General features: G+C 42.8%; 2 protein-coding genes across 12 annotated transcripts in view; one reads left to right on the forward strand and one right to left on the reverse strand.

Moving 5' to 3' along the window:
• Positions 1-16,389, forward strand: part of KAT6B (lysine acetyltransferase 6B) — a 176,109-nt gene extending 159,720 nt beyond the window's left edge. For all 10 annotated transcript variants that reach the window (XM_088792069.1, XM_019745942.3, XM_074339632.2 and 7 more), the window contains 5 exons: positions 5,457-5,688; positions 6,014-6,173; positions 6,782-7,144; positions 9,303-9,594; positions 12,236-16,389. In XM_088792069.1, coding sequence (XP_088648195.1) covers positions 5,457-5,688; positions 6,014-6,173; positions 6,782-7,144; positions 9,303-9,594; positions 12,236-14,781 — 3,593 coding nt within the window. In that variant the 3' untranslated portion in view covers positions 14,782-16,389. The remainder of the gene's footprint in view (positions 1-5,456; positions 5,689-6,013; positions 6,174-6,781; positions 7,145-9,302; positions 9,595-12,235) is intronic.
• A 4,161-nt stretch (positions 16,390-20,550) lies between these two features.
• DUSP29 (dual specificity phosphatase 29) overlaps positions 20,551-22,373 on the reverse strand; it is a 32,192-nt gene continuing 30,369 nt past the window's right edge. For both annotated transcript variants that reach the window (XM_019745841.3, XM_088792071.1), the window contains one exon: positions 20,551-21,497. In XM_019745841.3, the coding sequence (XP_019601400.2) occupies positions 21,253-21,497 (245 nt within the window). In that variant the 3' untranslated portion in view covers positions 20,551-21,252. The remainder of the gene's footprint in view (positions 21,498-22,373) is intronic.

Here is a 22,373-nt window from a genome sequence, read left to right on the forward strand (position 1 = left end):
ATATTTGTCAAATTTATAAAATTAATAGATATAGCCCTTATCAACAGTAACTCTTAAGTAAAGTGTTTTACATGTAAAGAGGACATGAGACCAAAACTTTTTTGAGAACCACTGATTTAATGAATAAACCCTTGCTATTCAAGCGAGGTCCATGGTATAGAAACTTGGTAGGCCCCACCCCAGACCTACCAAATCAGAATCCAGATGTAACCAGAGGTGAAGGTCGAGAAGCACAGCCGTGGAACCAATGCACAAAGCCACTCAGCAGCTCAGTGACCTGTAGCTAAATTTCAGTCTGGTGGGCTTTGGAGATTCCTGTCCCGGTTCTGTATCACCAGGGACCTGAGTGAAGTCTCCAACCTGTCTGCAGTTCTTTAGTCCCACTCTCTGTGCAGTGGCTCTCCTACTGCACAGGTGGTTTCCACATCCTGCTCTGAAGCAGCAGTTCCACTGCAGAGTCTGGAGCAGCGGTCCTCCAACGTGAACACACCAGACACCTGGAGGGCTTGTGAACGCTAAGTGCTGGGTCCCGCCCCCGAAGTTTCTGAGACACAGGGCTGAGAATTTTGCAGTTCTACCAAGTTCCCAGGAGATACTGATACTGCTGGTTTGTTCCCCCTCTCCAAAAACCACTGGTCTATAGGAAGTGGATCAAGAAGTCAAGCAGTATTTAAGTTGTTCAATAATTACTTCAAGCCCATGGAATTATGGGAGCGATGTGTTAAACTTCCACATTGTTAAAACCAATCTCTTAAAATAGAAAATATCTCAAAAATTCAGCATTTTCCATTTTTGCTAGGAGGCATCTATATGTTTTGGTAACTAGCAAGCAGCAAGATTTCAGGCAGGTCACAGGGCATTTAGAACATTCCCGATCTCTTACAACAATGGGGAAGGCTAAGGTTCAGCCACCTTCTTTAACTAATTGCAAAATCACCACAAAATTTCAGCGAGGAGACATAAATAGCCTGTCAAGTTTATTTATCACTATTTAAACTGACATCATGCCATCCATCCACTTGGTCACAAAGCTGCTTAACCCCAGAAACCAGTAACAGATGAGCGTAGACCAGTGAATTTCCGTCCCTAATCACGAGATACATGGTTAGAGCCATGGGATTTCCTCTGCTCAAGAGCGGCCATAAATCCCTGGCTAGCAAACCCAGTGCCGTCTACTGATAACAAACCTTTCAGCAGGGTTTGCTGAGCTGAACAGGTGTATTATGAAAGGTGAGTGATCCTTGAAGATTATCTTCCCCTAAAAGCAGCTAGTTACCCCAAACTCACATAATCTAGACAGGTGGGAGTTGGCAGTAGCTTGCCAAAGTTTATACTTTTGTATTTGTGGAAGTTCATATAGTCTGGTTCCAGGTGGTAGAAGATGAAGGTGTGCACAGGTGAGGGATGGCTGCCTTTGTGGGGGTACATTCTTATCCATGTCCATACCCTTGCGTAAGAACATTATTCCACTTCTAGACCCGTCTACAATCTTGAAATATTACTAGTTAAAAAGGGAGGAATGTTTCATATTTAAAAAGGGTTAACCTTGCAGTTAATGTGCTGGGAGTTTAATTAATTTGGGAATTGAGGTTTGTAAAAACAAATTTTGACCTTGTCTAGATAGTTCCTTCCTTATCCTAATGGATCTGTCTATAGGAATGCAACTTTCTACCACCTTTTTTCTCCCTAGAGGAAGGAGTCAGCCATTTCAAACACAAGGGATCAGGGCTAGTTAAGATGACAGTTGGTTCTCTTACTACAAGTAGGTTAGCCTTTAAGCAAACACCGTGGTAATCTTTTGAATTAAGTGTTTGGTCCATACACTGAAACTCATTCCCCTGGATGAGTAGTTCCAGTGAAGCAAAAGAAGAAGCCAGCTTTCACTAGTATCAGGACAGTTGACGTGGGTGAAGAGTTTCCAGGCCAGTCAGCTTTCAGTTGCAAGACTCCCAATTTGCAGAGTGCTGTTCACCAGCATCTCTGGATCACAGACAATTTAAAGGGAATAATTTCACAATGTAAAAAGGTAATATACGAGCGATTAATTACATATACTGCAGCTACTAGGATTTATCCTTCAAACATCACGTTGTTTTCAGTCTGAACAGCCAAGGATCCCCAGGGGTAGTTCAGGTTTTCTGACTGAAAGTATCCTGAGTTAAGGAAAGGTGTTAGAGCACCATGGGAGTCTATTCACCAGGGGTGTATTGTACTTGTTTCAGATGCTTCAGGATAATACATCAGCTTCTAAGATAAGTGCTTTTTATTTCTCTGCATCTTAGATTATTTGGAATCTTTTTGGTAAGTTAAATTTAACAGCTGTAACTTAAACTGCCACATCTCTGTAACTATTCATTAAGTAAACATTCTTACCAAAAATTATCCTGTCAGTAGGCTATATAGTAATTATTATTTGAGGAGCCTAGAAAAAGCAGAAGGAAACATGAGATGGCAAGAAATTCATTATTTAAAACATTCCGTGTTATGAAGGTCAGAGCAGTGAGGTGCCACCTGCTACAGCTTTTTTGGGGAAAAGTATCTGATGCAGGAAAAATTTAAGTTACATATTACATGAACCTTGTGCACAAATGAAGTAGAGTAGACATGACACAACTTGTTCTTCTCAGCTGTATAAGTTACCATTCTACAAGTGATTTCATTTAATGGATCCGAAATTTATCCTTGGTCATTTCTTTTTTTTACACTTTATTTTAGTGTATTTTTCCAGAAGCCATCAGCTCCAAGTCAAGTAGTTGTTTCAATCTATTTGTGGAAGGTACAGCTCACACTGGCCCATGTGAGGATAGAACCAGCAACCTTATTGTTAAGAGCACTGCTCTCTAACCAACTGAGCCAACCATGCTTGGTCATTTTGATTGTTGAAGTTTATCCCATTTAAACCAAAAATTTCTCCTTCTGGAGGAGGCTTTGTAGACTTACAAATGGCTCCTTTCATTGGTGTAAGCTCCTTGAGAGTCAGAGAGAAGGAGAAACTAGCTGCAGGCAACGCAGTGACACCTTCAGAGGGTGGCCTTGTATGGTCTGTCATGTTGATGCATGTCATCCCTGAAAACCTGCTTGATGTTTTCTGGTTGGAGTTGGGGTTTGTAGTTCTTTATCCAGCACCCAGGAAAGTATGGTTTCCTGGCAGGTGTTGGCAGCTTTCTGCCTTGTCGCCTTCCCTAGCTCCGTGTGGAGGTGTTTGCTGTGCAAGTCCAGTGGGCTCGGGATATGCACGCTGCCTCCCCTGCCCCCTCCGGCCCCAGGACTCTTCTATGGCAGGTGTCAGTCAGGCACGACTGTTTTCAAAGGAGCGTCCCCGGAGACAACCACTTAACATGGGGGGAATAGCAGGTGCTGAAAGGTTTATGCCTAAGTGCTCTCTGCAGATCCCAAGTTGCTTCATAGTTCCAGCGGCCTAAACAGTGTTGGCTCAGGCCGTGCGTGATAAGGTGTATCTACTACCTGAGGGTGTAAAAACATGAACAGCTGGATAAAATATGTTTTGGGAGGATTCTGGCTGCTTGCTCTCAGCCCAGAGTAGGAATTGTGGGAAGAGAACACCGAACAAAGAAATACCTGTGCTTCCTGGATAAGGTTGCTCATCGTAGTGGGGGACATAAGGTAGGTAGGGCACATATCACCTTGTGACCATTTGGGTTGTACAGAAATCTTTCTGCTAGGCTGAGGGGGGTGCTTTCTGTCCCCAGCTGTGGGGCTCAGATGAGAACGAGTGAAGGGCTAGGGAATTTCACAGTCACTGCAGGGTACTTCTAATTGTGGCATCTCATGGACAAAAGGGGGATAGCTCTATATCCAGGGTGTGGTTCTCTTTCCCCCAGGAGGATAGAGCTGGGACCCCGAGCTAACTGCGTACATTTCTCAGCATGTTCCAAGCACTTAGAAGGCAGGTGATGGATGCACCAGTTATGTGTGTTCTAGACTTGGGCATCCTTTGTACGCTGGCGACAGAGTTTTGCTCCATAGTGACATGGTACAGGCTGGATTCGGCACAGTGGCCGCCACGTTAGCATTCCTGACACACTGCTCTTGAAAGCCTCTGCGTGCAGCCGAATGATGTGTGGGCAACGGTTTGACTGTAAAATTTTGTGGTGTTTTTCCATTCAGTCAAATTCTTTGCACTTAAACGTGAGTTAAAGAGACAAATAAGTAAAAAAAAAAAAAAAAAATCAGCAAAACCTAAAGTTAAATATATGCCTATTCTTTATAATGGCATTCAGATTAAAACCATCAAAATGCTGTTTTACTCCAGGGTCAGGTTAGATTTCTTGTTCTGTATTTCTGCATTATTTACAGTGATTTTGAGAGGCAAGAAAATGCATCAGAACCTTTTCTCCTAACAAAAAAAATCTAAAACTGAGAAAATTCTTGAGAATGCAGCCATTTTGGAAATGTAGATAAAGAAGAAAAATGCTGAAAAGGTTTGGGTGGTTTACAGAGCAGCATGATTTTGTAATTGCTGCCACCTACTGTATATGGTTGATGTTTGTTTAAATTTAGGAAGTTCATGAAGGTGAGGCTGTTGAAATAGATAATTAGAGCAAGGTAGACGCCATTAGTTTATAGCATTTCTTCTCTGCTCCATAAGTGGCTCTTAATTACCAAGACAGCCACCAGCTTTCATTCATTACCTTCAAGTGGATTTAAAGTTTTTCTCATTTTAAAGTTCCTTTGCCAAAGAGCCTTCACAGTAATGCTGTAAAATGCACGTTCAAAAGCTTACCGTGCTCAGGGATTTTCTGAATATACATGAAACAGTGTGCTTTAAGGAGATTGTTTTAATTTGTAGGAACAATGTTCTGGGGTTGGTTTATAAATTAATTTCCATGAAAAAGGTGAAAATAGACCTAGTGGAGCTGATGTAAGTTGCCGCAGTGGACTTAAAAGACATTCTTTCATTAGTCCTAAAGCAAAGCTTCAGATCAGCCTGCTAGTTAAATGTAACAAGCAATATAGAATCTGAGTCGACAGAGGCCCTTCTCTTTTATTGAGACCCAGCTGTCAAAGGGTCATTAGGTCCTTCCTGCGGAAAACAACTTGCCCATTAATGTTTGGGGTGGTCGCTCGACAGGATTTCTGAGTAAGTGCCTGACATTTACTTCTTGAAAGAATGTAAAGCTGGTGGGGAGACTTGGATGTTGAGACTTATCAGTAGTGTCTTCAACCTTGGTTTTGTTAAATATGCCACGATGTATGTTTGGAATGAGACCACTAGCTACGGGAATTGACTTAAGTGCCACCGTGAAAGAGTCGGAAGCATAAACTTCATGGCGATCAAATCACTATACCTGGGAAGAGACTGCACACATAAAATGTGTGCCCTTCTCTGATGTCATGTTTTTGCCTTGTTGCTACTTAACAATATTATGAGTGGCATCCCGCCTCCATGTCTGAAAACAGCACAGTGAGGTTGACCCTGGTTTTTTTTGTCCCAGGCTATTTGCTTTCTAGAAGAGAAGGCCAAGCAGGGTCTCCTGAAAAGCCACTCTCTGACCTGGGCCGTCTCTCCTACCTGGCCTATTGGAAGAGCGTCATCTTGGAGTATCTCTACCACCACCACGAGAGACACATCAGCATCAAGGCGATCAGCAGAGCTACAGGCATGTGCCCACACGACATCGCCACCACTCTGCAGCACCTTCACATGATTGACAAGAGGGATGGCAGGTGAGCACCAGTGCCCCGGGCAACCCTGGCTGCCTCTCAGCATCTTACACCAGAAAGCATCCCTGGAGTCAGGCAGATTCATTCCAGTAGAGATAAGAGGTTTCCCCAATGGTATTATTAAAACCTTTCTCCTGAAAAAAAAAAAAAAAAAAAGGGAAGTGACACTTTTTTGCTGGTTAAATTTCAATTTGCTGTACCTCTTCACTGATGAGCTTTCTGATTTTTCCTAACCCAGGTAATATTAGTGCTAGCATATGTCATTATGTGAAGGTGAAATGAAATTTCAGCTTTTGATTGTGCTTTGTTCTGCCTCATCACATTACAGATTTGTTATCATTAGAAGGGAAAAGTTGATATTGAGCCACATGGAAAAGCTGAAAACCTGTTCCCGGTCCAATGAACTTGATCCAGAGAGTCTGAGGTGGACCCCAATTTTAATTTCTAACGCGGCAGTTTCTGAAGAAGAGCGAGAAGCTGAAAAAGAGGTAATGATTGGCTTCATCAGCCTAAGTTGTGTAACTTCAATCTCGTAGCATTCTTGAGCTAAGGAAGTCATTAACATCATTGTCAAAAGCTTGGTTATTATAGAGAGAGCTTGTGAAATGATATGGCACTAATTTATCTAACTGAGGTTGCATGGTAAGACATGATAATTTTATTGAATTGAGTATGAAAAATGAAACATTTATCATTGATCACAAAGCAGCATTTTTCACTACTGACAGCATGTAATCAGATCAAATTTGGTGCTGAGCTCCAAGGCTGCAGTGTCAATCGATTCTTTGTGTTTATGAACTTGCTTAAAGTGCTCCATGCCAGTGAGCATGTAATGTAGTGATAAAGGACTCAAATCAATTCGCTGCATCATTAATACTGCTAAATATCCCATGAAACCCAATCTTCTTTGATTTGTTATCCTAACTGATGTCAGAGTCCTGAGATGATGCAGCTGGAATGTTGTTTGGCTGGCTGGCTGTCCTGATCAGAAATGACTTAGAGATCCTTTGCCTTTGATCCTGAGAGGCTCTGTCTACGTAACTGCCCTCTCACTGGCCCACCATTTTTACCCTCCCTCCCTCCCTCCCTCCCTTAGGCGGAGCGGCTCATGGAACAAGCTAGCTGCTGGGAAAAGGAGGAGCAAGAAATCCTGTCATCTAGAGCTAACAGTAGGCAATCACCTGCAAAAGTACAATCGAAAAATAAATATTTGCATTCTCCGGAGAGCCGGCCAGTGGCAGGGGAGAGAGGGCAACTGATGGAGCTGTCGAAAGAGAGCAGTGAAGAGGAAGAAGAGGAGGAAGAAGAGGAGGAAGAAGAGGAGGAAGAGGAAGAAGAGGAGGAGGAAGAGGAGGAGGAAGAGGAGGAGGAAGAGGAGGAGGAAGAAGAGGAAGAAGAAAATATTCATAGCTCTCCTCCAAGATTAACTAAACCACAGTCAGTTGCCATAAAGAGAAAGGTATGTGTCTGTTTGGGTTTTCAGTCTGTGAGTCAGTTTCAATCAAATCTTATTTGTCATTGCAAACATTCTATTAGTATTTGTTTCACTCTCTATTCTTTAGATGTAGTTTATTTGTATCCAGTCCCACAGATCATATATCATCATCGTTTATCTTACAGTCATGATTGTGTTTACTTTTTGAGGTTTGTTAGTGCTATGACAGGAAACCAGGGATGGGCTGGCTTTCTAGTCTAGTAGTTACTGCCACCTGCTGGTCTGTGGGACTGGAGTAAGTCAGGCTATGGGAAGCGACGAGGGCCCTGGAGAGAGCGAGCACTTAAACCACCTTTCAGGGAATTGTGATGAATGCACCACGGCCTAGAGAGGCTAGGAGACGTGTCCAGGGTGACATAGCGCCTTAGAAAGGAGCCAGCCCGGATGAATGCTCAGGCTCCAAGCCCAGTGCTCCTCATTCTCTTTCTTTTTCTTGTTCTTGGCATCGAATTGTTAGGTGTTTTAGGACCTTCATTTGGATGCTGATATTTTGCATTTGTGGCCAAGTACACATGACTGAAATTTCTCGTATCTTAGTAGCCTGGTGGTTTCTCTTCGTACACCCTGTGCAGAAAGTAAAGATGGATTTGGCTTTTACATAATTGCTCAGCCCCGATCTGATGTCTTTGTCTTCAGTCTCTATCCGTGACATGAAGAGGGGAAAGATAGTATTAGTGTAGTCACGACTGATGGACATAGCACAATACAAGTTAAGACTGCCACAAGGCCATCCTATGCGACATCTGTCAAAGAACCTGCTGCTCTGATTCCCGGCTTGGTACACTTTCTTCAAAGCCTGGAATCTTCTAGTGGGAGGGCAGCTGTGGGGAGGTGGGAGAAAGGACCTCAGGGTTATGAATAATGTTTTGGTTTCTTACAAGGAAGTTGTATTTGTGTATTGTGTATATAACAAAAAGAAATTTGTCTTAAAAACATCAAAAACCAGAATCATCCAATACATGATATGAACTGCCATCATATAAATGGACTCACCCTAAAGAAAACCAGCTCTTAATATTGGCTATACTCATGTTTGGGAAAATTCTAGTGGATTAGGGAGGGCAAACCAGTTGGGGGATTAATAACCATAAATGTTAAATTACAGGCTATGATTATCAGGCTTATCTTATATACACTCTTTAGTGAACATTCAGTGAGTTAAAAATGTAAGACACAATAATTCTCGGATACAGTGTACCTAGAGTTTGCGTTTTAGCCACACAGTTTGAACCCTCCTTTGCAATGTATTTTCAGTAATTTTGGGGGCCTATTATTTTATGGGTTTACATTTTAGGAGCAAATCTTCCTGTTATTCCTATTTTTAATTTTGTATCATTAAATATTTTTTGTTTGGGAAAACATATTTTATAATTGAAATTATGGGGCGTCACTTGTGCCAACCTTTAGTGCAGTTAGAAAAAAAGTTTATATCTTATAGAAAAAATAAGACAGAGCTCACATCTTTTATTTTTTTAGATGCTTTTTATATTAAAATATCTTATAAAATTATCAGTTGCTGACATCCCTGGAGCCACCAATAAATGACTCTGTTAATATTTTAAACAGTAGAGTAATCCTTTCTTCAAGTATCCTTTCCTCTTCTCTTTTTATTATTCCTGAAGTCTTGTGAAATGGGAACAAGGAGGCTAGTCTTGTGTACCATCATCCCTCCTAGAGGGCTTTGCATGGGGCACGTGATCCTTGAACAGTTACCAAGTATTAAATGAGTGACCCAGTGGCTAGTTAATTATTGCAACATTTATAGTCATCCATGATGACTTAATAGCTATGATGTACACGATATTGAAGCCAGCAAGTTCTATTGGAAAATATATCCTAGAAAAGCAAACTTAGCTTTTAAAATCTACAGTTAAGCTGCTAGGATGTTCCCTCTCAAAGCATCTGCTTGAGTAAACAACTGTTTTATTTGGAAGACACTTGCCTCTGTAGTTGGAGCCCGAGAAGGATGTTAAACATCAATGGAAGGTTAAATACCAAGGCAGTCCAGAAGTCTTTACGTGTAAGAGTCTCAGACACATGTTCAGTACGTGTTTGCTGCATATCGACTCAACCATTTAATTTCTCATGAGCTCTTATGTATTACATTTGGAATTAATTTCAGAGGCCTTTTGTACTAAAGAAGAAAAGGGGTCGTAAACGCAGGAGGATCAACAGCAGTGTAACCACTGAGACCATTTCTGAGACGACAGAAGTACTGAATGAGCCCTTTGACAATTCAGATGAAGAGCGGCCAATGCCACAGCTGGAGCCGACCTGTGAGATTGAAGTGGAGGAGGATGGCGTGAAGCCAGGCCTGAGGAAAGCATTCCAACATCAGCCTGGGAAGAAAAGACAAACAGAGGAAGAGGAAGGAAAAGACAATCATTGCTTTCAGAATGCTGACCCTTGTAGAAGTAAGTGGAGGAATTATAAAAGTCTTACCTTTGTGAATATCTGTACATTACTGCCAAAAAGCAGGCAACCGGAGTCACGCCCAAAGGCATTGCTGAGGATGTGTGTACCCACCCAAAATAAGTGCTCATCTGTCCTTTCTCATTCATAAAAGGTTCTATCCCTTCTTCCTGAAATTGGATTTTATGGTAAACAACTTCTAAGGCCAGAACATTCCTCTAGGTGGGTTCATCTTACTTTCCAGAAATTGGCTTATCCTCAAAAACTTTGAAGTCAATAAGAAATACGCTGCATTTCCTTGATTCTAATGTGTACCTTCCCCCCCACGTTGGCAATTTCTGAAATAAGGGTAGATGTTATGATCAATGTGAGCATTGAATTCAATAGTTTTTCCCCTGAAAATCTTAGTAAATCTATGGTGCATCTTATAATATAATGAGTGGTGTGTTAGGATATATTATTATCAAGAACCATCACTATTAGCTTTGTTAATACAGGGTAATGTAGAAATCAGGAAATTGTCCATCCTTTTAAATTACTGTTTTACAGTTGCTGCATGGAAGGGACGCCCACCCCATCCTCTAAAAAAATACTAAAACACTAGTGAATTGTCTCTGATGCCCTGTTTAAAAGCAACCACCCCTTGCCTATTGGTCTGGAAACTTGTGTTCCCAGCTGAGTCATAAGGATCTGTGGGACAGTTTCTCCACTTCACTGTGAAATGACTTCCTGTATTCAAAACTTCCTGTATTCCCATTTAGGGAACAGGCCATCTCATTTCCCTGGGCACCACAGGTTATCACCCTTCACTTTGAAAAGCCAAGATTTTAAGAACATGAGCAAGCGTCTTCTTGACTTGCTTAATTAACAGGAATACTATTGCTGCATACGATATTTTGCTGAGGGAATGACATCTTAAACCTGGGCATAGAGGAACCAAGCCTTATTCTTTAGTTTCTTTAAATAAACAAACATATAAACATAAACAACAAACTGTAGCAAGAAATCTTTTTTAAGGAAATTGAGCCGGATTTCCCTTGTTAGCTGTCTTCTCAGGAACCTGTACATGAATCATCACTGCCTTCATTCTCCACTTTCTGCCATTTGCCTTTAAAAATTCTAAGTGGCCATATTACTCCTGATTTCCTTTCAGGATCTTCTTTCTTTAAAAATAATTATGAGAAAGCTCATTTTCTGATTTAGAGAGGTTTCCTACAAAAGCTGGTAGGTCCAGTAGCATGTGGGAATAAGAATGTGGAATCCAGAGGCATTGGCGTGGGTTCACCTGTTAATATGAATAGAAATGAACATCTTGAGATGTCTGCTAACTGGGTATTGTACTTTGCACTTCTGAAGGAATCCGTCTACGTCGCATATGTGCTCTTTTCAGCTAACCAATTTGTAGTACTTGCAGGTAAGTTTATGTGTAATCTTACTACATAAATGAGCTAAAAGCTCTCCCTGCTTTGCACTGATTGGATTAGAAATCGCTTCACTCTGGCAAAGGGATCTGTGTTCCACATTGATGGTTAGATCTTATTTTTGTTCTCTAAAATAAGTTCTCCAAATTTTGTTCTCCTAATAAGACTGTTTCTCTTTGTAAAGCTTTTCCTTTAAATTGACCCCTCCAGGAGACCAGTATTATCTTTAATTTTCTAAAGATCTTAAGAAGATTTGGGTATTTTCTATCTATATTTATTCATGTGTTTATTTGCTTGCTTATATTTATAGAAATATATTTACATATTTGTGTATATTCATATGTGTATACATGTACAGTAAAAAGAAGATTAGCTGAACTAAAATGAACTTGACAGTTATGGTATGTTTCTTATTTACTTTAATATTCAAACCATACATTGGAGCAGCAAATTGATCCAAAATACAGTCTGGACAGAATTAGTGATAAAAATAATACCTGTGTCTTAAATGTTCAATAATTTCATGGTAAATACATCATAGTTTGTGTCATGATGATCCTGTAGTAGATTATAGATGCATTTGTGTTTTGGGTATTTAGTTATTCATTTGTTTCAGAGGTACACAGTTTATTTTTATACCAGAGAGAACATTCAAATCAAAGTAAATAATATCATCTGAGATCATTTAAATCCAATAATTGTCCATAAACCAAAGTTCACTTTCTCAGGATGGATATGTGAGTTTAGGCCTCTATTCATTTCTCTAGTACAGTGGTGATTTGTCTGTGAGCTAGCATTAACCCCTTCCCCCTGTATCTCCTCATTTGTAAATGTTCAAATGGATATTTTTACATTATGGAATTCCGGGCTTTCGCATCAGAGAATGTCTTGTTTGTTAAATTTAAATAAGTTTATTAAGTTGCCATGTGCTTCCTATAAACAGCACAGCTTTCTGTCAGACATGTGTGCGTGCGTGTGTGTGTGTGTGTGTGTGTGTGTGTGTGTGTAGCATATATTATTTTCCTAGGCCTAGGTTATTTACTCAGTTTATACCACAATATTATTCTACATTAGTCTTGATTATGTCTTTACCCTCATCTCTTAAAATGTTAAATTGAAAGCAGTGCTTGCTAATTAATTTAGAGGAATGAATTCAAGTTGTTCGTGGTAATGCTTTCTAAAACCTTTTCTTCCTCCCCTTTCTCTCTGTCTCCTTGCTAAGACAATATGGATGATAATGCAAATAACTTGAAAGAAGGCAGTAGAGACAATCCTGAACCTCTAAAGTGCAAACAAGTGTGGCCAAAAGGATCAAAGCGTGCTCTATCTAAGTGGAGGCCGAACAAAGAAAGGAAGACCGGATTTAAACTGAACTTGTACACCCCACCAGAAACCCCCATGGAACCTGATGAGCAGGTGACAGTGGAAGAACAGAAGGAGACTCTAGAAGACAGAAGAAGCCCCACTCCCACCAGGATTGAGGAGGAGGTCAAGGAACCTCTGGAACCCCTGCTGCCTCGGGATGAAAACAGGAAGGAGGAAATGTGTGCACCTGTAAGTCCAAATAAATCACCAGGTGAAAAACCGGAAGACGATCCAATCAAACCTGAGGAAGAAGAAGAGGAAGAGGAGGAGGAAGAGGAAGAAGAGGAGGAAGAGGAGGAGGAAGAAGAAGGAAATGTAGAAAAAGACCCAGGTGGTGCTAAAAGTCAGGAAAAAGAGGAACCGGAAGTCTGCACGGACAAAGACGCCCCCGTGCGCTTGGGTGATCATGACGAGGAGGAAGAAGAGGATGAAGAGCCGTCTCATAATGAAGGTCATGACGCAGATGACGAAGACGAGAGTCACTTGGAGTCTGTGGAGGCGGAGAAGGAAGAACGCCCCAGAGAAGCCTTCAAAGAAGCACTGGAAAACCAGGAGGCTTTTTTAGACCTTAGTGTCCAGCCTGGTCATTCGAAACCAGAGGTCTTAATGGACTGTGGCGTTGACCTTGCAGCTTCGTGTAATAGTGAACCTAAGGGGCTTGCTGGAGACACTGAAACAGCACCTGAATCTGATGAGGAAGCCCCTGAAGAACAGGCACAGAAACAGGACAAAAAGAACAGTGAAGAAGTAGATTCTGAGTTCAAAGAGGGAAGTACAGCAACCATGGAAATCGACTCTGAGACCGTCCAGGCAGTTCAGTCTTTGACCCAGGAGAACAGTGAACAGGACGACACCTTTCAAGATTGTGCCGAGACTCAAGAGGCATGTAGAAGCCTACAGAACTACACCCACGCAGACCAAAGTCCACCGATTGCTGCCACTCTGGACGATTGCCAACAGTCAGACCACAGTAGCCCCGTTTCATCCGTCCATTCCCATCCTGGCCAGTCAGTACGCTCTGTCAGCAGTCCAAGTGTCCCTGCCCTAGAAAACAGCTATGCCCAAATCAGCCCAGATCAAAGTGCCATCTCAGTGCCATCTTTGCAGAACATGGAAACCAGTCCAATGATGGATGTCCCGTCAGTTTCAGATCATTCACAACAAGTCGTAGACAGCGGATTTAGTGACCTGGGCAGTATCGAGAGCACAACTGAGAACTACGAAAACCCAAGCAGCTATGATTCTACTATGGGCGGCAGCATCTGTGGAAATGGCTCTTCACAGAACAGCTGCTCCTATAGCAACCTCACCTCTAGCAATCTGACACAGAGCAGCTGTGCCGTCACCCAGCAGATGTCCAACATCAGCGGGAGCTGCAGCATGCTGCAGCAAACCAGCATCAGCTCTCCCCCGACCTGCAGCGTCAAGTCTCCTCAAGGCTGTGTGGTGGAGAGGCCTCCGAGCAGCAGCCAGCAGCTGGCTCAGTGTAGCATGGCTGCTAACTTCACCCCGCCAATGCAGCTGGCTGAGATCCCCGAGACCGGCAACGCCAACATCGGCTTGTATGAACGAATGGGTCAAAGTGATTTTGGGGCTGGGCACTACCCACAGCCGTCAGCCACTTTCAGCCTTGCCAAACTGCAGCAGTTAACTAATACACTTATTGATCATTCATTGCCTTACAGCCATTCCGCTGCTGTAACTTCCTATGCAAACAGTGCCTCTTTGTCCACACCATTAAGCAACACAGGGCTTGTTCAGCTTTCTCAGTCTCCACACTCCGTCCCTGGGGGACCCCAAGCACAAGCTACCATGACCCCACCCCCCAACCTGACTCCTCCTCCGATGAATCTGCCACCGCCTCTTTTGCAACGGAACATGGCTGCATCAAATATTGGCATCTCCCACAGCCAAAGACTGCAAACCCAGATTGCCAGCAAGGGCCACGTCTCCATGAGAACCAAATCGGCATCCCTGTCACCAGCCGCTGCCACCCATCAGTCGCAAATTTATGGCCGCTCTCAGACTGTAGCCATGCAGGGTCCTGCACGGACTTTAACGATGCAAAGAGGCATGAACATGAGCGTGAACCTGATGCCAGCCCCAGCGTACAATGTCAACTCTGTGAACATGAACATGAACACTCTCAATGCCATGAATGGGTACAGCATGTCCCAGCCGATGATGAACAGTGGCTACCACAGCAACCATGGCTACATGAATCAAACGCCCCAATACCCTATGCAGATGCAGATGGGCATGATGGGAACCCAGCCATATGCCCAGCAGCCAATGCAGACCCCACCCCACGGTAACATGATGTACACGGCCCCCGGACACCACAGCTACATGAACACGGGCATGTCCAAACAATCTCTCAATGGGTCCTACATGAGAAGGTAGGCAGCATGGGCAGTCACAAACCACCCCCGGGAATCACTATTGGATTGACCTGCACAAATACCTTCGAAGAGTACGATTTCAAAACCAGCAATTGGTGTGAATGCAAAAACTTTTGTTGGCACCATTTATTTAAAAAAAAAAAAAAAAAAAAAAAAAAAAAAGCTGTATGCAGCAGAAAGCCTTATACAAGTTGTTTTTCTTTTTTTCCTTTTTCTTTTTTGGTACCTTTGTTTCTGTTACTTTTATATGAAATTCTCTGCAAAGGAAGGCCTCTCTTTGGACTGTAATTGGAGGCAGCCACTTGTTGTGCCTGCTTCCATTAAACAATGTGGATATCAAGCCCCGCCCCCCCAGATTATCTGTTTTGATAATACTGAACCTAGAGCTTTTTTTTTTCTTCCCTGTCCACTCCATGTAAATGCCTTTAGCATTTCAGTTATTGTATATTTTGTTTAAGGTGACACTTCAGCATGCCGCTAATGTCTTTGTTAGTGACAGTGCATTTTGTAGTACTGTACAAGTGTTGTGCTAACAGTAAGCCATTTCTTAAGTTTTTTGCCTTGATTAGGGTGCCCTAATTTGAGGGTTTAAAAAAAAACTATATTTTTGTTAATTATAAAACTGTAAAGAGCTATAAAAGCTATTCCCATTTGGTTAGTCAAAAGGGTTTTATTGCTAAATGTTTGGTGTAAAGTTGAGACCCTTTTCCATTTTGGTGACAGATTTCTTTGGGGAAAAAAGGCAGCTTTCTGTTTTATAAATGCAGACTTCTGTTTATTGAATGAAGCATATCTCAGTGTTTATCTGTCAGGTTTTGAAACATTTCATATATGTCCAAATACTTGGCAGGATTAAAAAAAAAAAATAGTGAATTTGGTGTAAAGTTGCTATTTTATGGAAATGCCTCTAACTTTACATTTTCATTCCATCTGTAGATTTTTCTATCTTTATAAAATATTGGAGTTATTTTTTAAGGGAAAATAGAGAAGTAGCTTGTGAATAGCGCAAACTAAGCTTACAAATCGCATGTAAAAAAGCAAAAAAGTTATTTGTGTCTGTTTATATTGCTTCCTTTTTTGTAGCCTTTGTACCTGTACAGGGTTGACTGTAGGGCCAAGCAGGAGGGGCGTGATCCTTGTATAAAATAGGAGCCAGCGACACTCTTGTGTTTATCTGTTCTCTTTTTAGTCAGTCACTTCAAAAAAAAACAAAAAACAGAAAAACAAAAAAAAGCTGTACATTTTAACATAAAATAAATTATGATGAGCCATTTTTAGCCTCTTGTGTCCTGTCATATTATGATTGATAGAGAATGACCAATTGAACTGTATCATGTGTCACATCTCAGAACACATACACATTTTGGGAAAATAAATTATTTAGTGTACATTGGAGTTAAGAGACTTTCTGATTTGTTTTGACTTTGGGGGAGGGGGTTGGCAATAAATAAGAGTACTATCTAATAAAACCATCACATATACCAAATACCTATTTAATAAATTAATTTATAATGGATTTTAATGCTTTTCATGAAAGTTTATTTTATGCTAGTGCATACCTTCTGTATGCCAATCATTGTCTTTAAAATAAAGTGAATTTGTTTTTTTCTTTTTGACTTTGATCTTCATTTGCAAAGGGATCCTGCACAAATCTCCAGTTGTCTCATTTGTACAGTCTGTATAAACTCCCCTTAGGGCCTGGTACAGTGGTGGCAACCTTCATTTTTTAAAAACAGATTAATACAAAAAAAACACCCAATTTGAAATTGTAAGTTGGAAAAACATTTTCTTATAAAAGGTGTGAAAGTTTTGCTCCGTTGTGAATGAGTGATTGTGTGTTTTCTTCAGCGTCTAAAGTTTAGACCAAAAAAAAAAAGTCAGTGTTCTCAAACATTATTTTATGGAATTCAGAGAAAGTTCTGTCTGACTGATAAAACACTTGATGTTTCAAGCGACAGGCCGAGAAATGAATGCTTGATTGGCTTGACACCCATGTGAAACTGGCCTAGTAAGCAGGCTCTCAAAGTGTCTCTCCCATGAAGCCAGTCACGAATCTTATACCTCTAGGAGGAAGAACGTTGCTTTTCCACCAGTGGTTCAACACACACCAAACAACAGGTATTATACAGCTCATGGACACAAACCTTAAAGTAGACTCAGAATAATGCTCCGAAAAGGCAGGATCGTGCCCCAGTCACGGGCACTACAGAGGGAGGCTACCAGCGGGGTTTTGCCTTATGCTCTAACCCTTATTCTTTTTCTCTCATAGTTACAAAGCATTCTGGGCTTAGTGTCGAGAGTTTATCTTTTGGTCCTTTCAACAAATGCATTCAATGGAGGAAAATCTGTAGTCGCTGAGGGAGGGCTTCCAAGAAGACACTTCTGCAGGAGCTGCCTCGCAAAGGGGAGTAGAGAACCTTTCAGGTGCTGTGCTGGGAGGAAGGGAAATGGAATCCACCTTCAGAGTGGAAAGTGATGGTATGCTGCTTGTTTGCATCAACTGCTGGGTCAGTCGGGAGCACCCAAGGATCTTAGCACCCCAGTGGGTCCACACTCAGGCAAGAGGCTGCCTGGGCCTGGGAGGTTGGCGTGGGGGGCTGCTAACAATCTGGAAGGGACGCAGAACTTCCCCCAGGCTTCCCCTGGAAACCTTCACATATTTGGTCTTTCCTCTTGTGTTAAGATTCTTTGGGGACTGAGATTCCCCTCTGTGTTCCCTTTGGCAGTGGCTTGTTAATCACACCCTGGTCTGTGTGAAGCCTGAGCCCCACCCCCACATCCTGCCTGCCTCAGCGTCCTCCAGGGAGCTGTGGGCAAGCCCCAGTCACTGCCCCAGATCTGCCGGACCAGATCTGAGAACAGGACTGGGCACTCCTGTGTCGCAGGCTCCTTAGGGACTGTGGCGATGCCAGGTACGGGAGCCCCTCCACTGGCCCCAAGTCCCAACATTCACTGACAGAACAGAAGGGCTTGGCGTAGGAGAGAAACTGCTGATCTGAAGTGACCTCAGAAAACCCTGCACGCCCCTCCTCACTGACTCCCTCTCACTAGAGAAATCAGACCTAAATGAGAACCCTGAGGATCCTGGAAAATGGGAACTTGGATTCATCAGGGCTGAAATACAGTCATCAGTAGGTTGAGATGAACAGGTCACATCTTAAACCCAGTACTGTGTTCTTTCATTTATGAAAGTCTTAACAAGTGGTGGTCAGTTGCCAACCTTTCTAATCGCTCAGGAGTGAAGGCATCTGCCTTTCTTGTCAACATTCTGTTTTAGGAATAACAACTCACAATATTGTTACAGAATTTTAACAGTCTTTCCACGTGATCCACACACCCACCCTGTGCAGGAAATGGGGCAGTTGTCTCCAGTTTACAGAAGAGATTGAGACTCAAAGAAGGTAATTGCCCCAATTTAGCTATAATTTGTGAGCTGAAACAAACCCAGTTATCTCCAAAGCCCAGCTCTTTTTTTTCTAGACCACTACTCTGAACAGGCCATAACATTATCTCTGACTTAAAGGCTTAGCTAATAAATGCATGATGCTTTAACAACTGTTAAGTGCTGTACAAATACAGGTTACTTTGTTGTAACAAGCCATTGTTGGTCTACAGTCAGTACTTAAGAGTACAAGTACTGTTATATTCTGAAGCAGTACCTTCCATTTCTTTGTACCCAGGCACCCATAATTCCACGCTCTGTTTTTCCTTCTCTCTTCTCTGTCCCCTTTCCTGGATCACCCATGGCCACCGAGGCCTTGCTCTAAATGTTGATGGAGGCACACAGACCTGGGCTTCCTCTCTCTTTTATCTCCTTCAGTACGCTGACTTAAAATTCTGCTTCTGTAGAGAGAACTCCCAGAAGTGTATCTCCTGTCTGAGCTCTGTAGATTCAAAGGCAAATGACATTGGACACCGTTTGTATGTCTCACAGACATGACATAACTGGTGATCTTCAGGCCCCTCCACGCTTTCTGCACTGGTCAACCCCTCTTAGTATTAAGGCACCACCAAGAAACCAAATTGGTGTCTTTCATTTCTCCCTCCCCTCTCAGCAGGTGCTGTTGATTCTCCGGGATAATTCCAAACTAATCTTGAGTCCCAGTCCGCCTTAGGCCAGGTCACCTTCCTCTTTCCTATCAACAGTTCCAACAGCCTCCCTAACTGGTCTCGCTTCCCTTCTTAACTCCCTACCATCCATTCTTCATACTTCAGCCACAATAATTTTTTTTCTTTTCTTTCCAGAGTGGTCTCCTTAAGACATAACTAATACCATTCCCCTGCTTAAAAAACCTTCAGTGGTTTTCCTTTGCACATGGAGTAAAATCTAGTCTCTCTACCCCTCACCTTCCACTCCAACCCACTAACTCTAGCCTCACCAATGGGCAGTTCCTCAAACCACAAACTCATTTTTTTGCCACCTCTGGGCCTTCACCTGTGCTGTTCCTCAGCGTAGAATGTTTTCTCCCCATTTGGAAAGTGTGCTCTTTCAAGTCTCAGCTCACCCCATCTCCTCAGAGAGGGCTTCCCACCACCCTGTGTAAAGTGGGTTTCTCCTGATCCTGTCCCCTGTTGTTCACCTCACTACCTGTTTCCCTCATGGCACTTTGGTCACAACAGGCATTTTTTGTTTTCACTTTTGGCCTCCTAACCCAGTTTTTGGCATGTGGTAGGTTCTCGATAAGTACTTAATGACTGAATGAATATTTTACTTCTGAAGACTTGAAACAGTTTTGCAAAAACTTCTGTTCTTCCTTTCTCCTACCTGTGGCTCCCAGGAGCCAATTCGAAGAGACTAGGCGTCCAACTTTAAAGTTCTCCTCTTCTCTCCTCAGCAGGACTCAGAGCCCCAAAGAGGTGGGAGGGAGCATGTAGGAAGGTGTAGGACAAGAGAACCCAGCAGTGGATCTATAGGTGTTCCATCCTTTCCACATATGGATTCACTTTGACGTAACTATTTCACAAAAATGGAAATACTGATTTCTCTCTGGAACAGATAAGACCTAGAAGATGAGTTTCAAGGGAATTATTAGGAGCTTGTGATGAGAAAGCCTAGGTGGGGCCCACTATGACCCTAGAGTCCCCTTTGGTATCTATCTCTTTTCCAAGAGCTTATGTGTGTCTCCCTCATACCCCAATTGGACCCAATGTCAAAGCGAGTGACCCAGAGCAGATCCGGGGCAGTTCCAGGAAGCCAGACATGCTGTGGGGCCACAAGTCCTCCCCTCAGGCACAAGAGCAGGGCAGCCCGCCAGAGGTGACAGGGTAACCTTTGGGTGGCTTCGCACAGCTGCTGAGCGCCGGGACCCTATCCTCCCTCCATCAAGAACTTCCTTTTTCATTCTGCTGAAAACCACAACCAAATTGGAGGATTGAGCCCCTTTTCACGTTTTCCACATCAGTCTTTATCACACTCTCTGCTTTCTCTGGGCAGTTTTGGTTTCTGGTCCTTGACTGTCAGCCTCTCTTTGGGTTCTGTCTGGCTTATGGTTCCTAGTTCTAGAAGCCGTCTCTACCTGCATGCTGCCTGTTGCTGTTCTGTCCTCCAGAATGCAAACCATAGTCCTAGTGACTGGCTTAACTCTCAGGGGCGGGGGGACCCTACCCCTGAGCTCACCCAGCTGCCTTGTTCTTCCATTCCAGAGCAAACACATTTGCAAATATTTTCTGGTGTCACTGAAAACAAGAATCAACATGAAGAGCTTCCCTGAGTTCTGGTCCCCTAAAGAGTGTCGCCTCCCTCTTATTTCAAAATTGTAAAGTCAAACTCTTGTCCAAATTTACCACAATTTATTGAATGTTTCTGGGTCATGGCAGGGCAGCTCTGGCTAAGATCCTAAAGAGCCCTGGCTCTCTGCGGAAGGCGGGGGAGCCCAAAGCAGGGGCCTCTGTGTGGGCCCCACTCCCCACCCCTACCAAATACCTGAGCCTGGGGATCCCATTGAAAAGAGGATGCAAGAGACTGAGGAAATGCAGGTGCCCCAGACGGGACTCACTAATAAGCTGTCCAAGCTCTCCCCTAACACGGCTGTCCCAGGCATTTTCCTGTGGTTAGAAAATATATTTAAAAATTATTTTTTAAGAATGTGACTTCCAGACAAAGCTGAACACATAATCACAATAACAATTAGGTGTGCTTGTGAACACATAAGCACAATGCCTACACATTTTTAAATCCTTTTCTCCCATCTTATAAAAAAAAAAAAAAAATACAGGCTCCTTTATGCAGAACTGTGTGTTCATCTGTAACCGATTGTGCTGGGCAGCCAGTCGGCCGCATTTGAGGTGAAGCCAAGGTCTGGACTAGTCCAGTGGGCAGCCTTGAATGCCCCCTGTTCATCAGCACGCACCCGGGAAGTGGAAGATTATTTGGAAGAAGTCAGGCTGTGGTTTCACTGTCCCTTCTGCAGGTCAGAGCTATTTCAGTCTCCTCTTTCCATTCCCAAGTGTGTCTGCCTCCCCTCGTGGGGCCCTACGGCTCCTTCTCACTGGCCTCTTCACCATCGTCGCCGTGCTGGGCCTCTCTCCTCTGCTGGACCAGCTGCATGTCTAGTTCCCGGAGCTGCTTCAGAAAGCCCCGGTTGGGCAGGACACAGCGGTTCTTGGCCACTTGTTGAATGGCGTCCACCAGGGTCATGTTCCTATGGATCATCAGATAGGCCAGGACCAGGGTCGCCGACCGGCTGCGGCCCATGGCGCAGTGTACCAGGATCTTACCTGAAATGCAGTGAGGAGAAGAGGCACCAAACTACTAGTCGTCACTGGTTCTTCACCACCATGCCCTCTCAGGGGAGAACACAGCCAATTCCCCTTAAGAATATCCTTGATGAAGCAGTAAAAATTAATTTATCAAATTTCAGCCCTTGGTCACACTTCTTAATAGTCTGTGTGATGAAATGGGATACACACATAAAGCACTTGGGCTGCAGACCCAAGTATGATGGTTATCTCAAGGAAAAGCACATGGGAGATTGAGTTGCAAGCTGAATTAGCCACTGTTTCACGAAAACACCATTTTTACTGAAAAGAATGAATGACAGAAAAACCATGGTAATTCAAACTTGGGTATTTGGCAGACTTTTTCTCAAAAGGGAACAAATTAAGCCTGTTGCCTTAAGACAACCGACGGTATTTATTGCTTGTGGTAAAATGCAAGCTTTTGAGCAAAAATCAGAATTTTGGAAAACTTGTATCTGTCACCGTGAAGTTAACAGTTTCCCAATACTTTCAAGATTTTTCTGTTAAGATCGGTGGTGATATTAAAAAGGCAGGGAGTTTTTTTTTGATAATGTACAAATGAAAAGTGGCAACATTTGGAGGATCTACATAACTTAGTAAATCAATATTCTCCAAATGACTTATGTGGGATACTACAAAATCATGCAGGGTTAAAAACAAAAAGAATCCATTCTAAGTGCAAGACAGACCAGTGGGTTTTCATGTCAAAGAGTATGACGTTTATCAATATGGCTTCAGATTCTACATCACAACTAGCCTTTAAGAAGCTTTCATCGGTCAAGTTCTGGTGTAGTATCAAGAAGAATATACACAATTATCTAAAAAAGCTATTAAAGTATCCCTCCCTTCTCCAAC

This window comes from Rhinolophus sinicus, chromosome 15 (assembly GCF_057876585.1).
Source record: "Rhinolophus sinicus isolate RSI-liver-muscle chromosome 15, RSI-T2T, whole genome shotgun sequence".
NCBI lineage: Eukaryota > Metazoa > Chordata > Mammalia > Chiroptera > Rhinolophidae > Rhinolophus > Rhinolophus sinicus.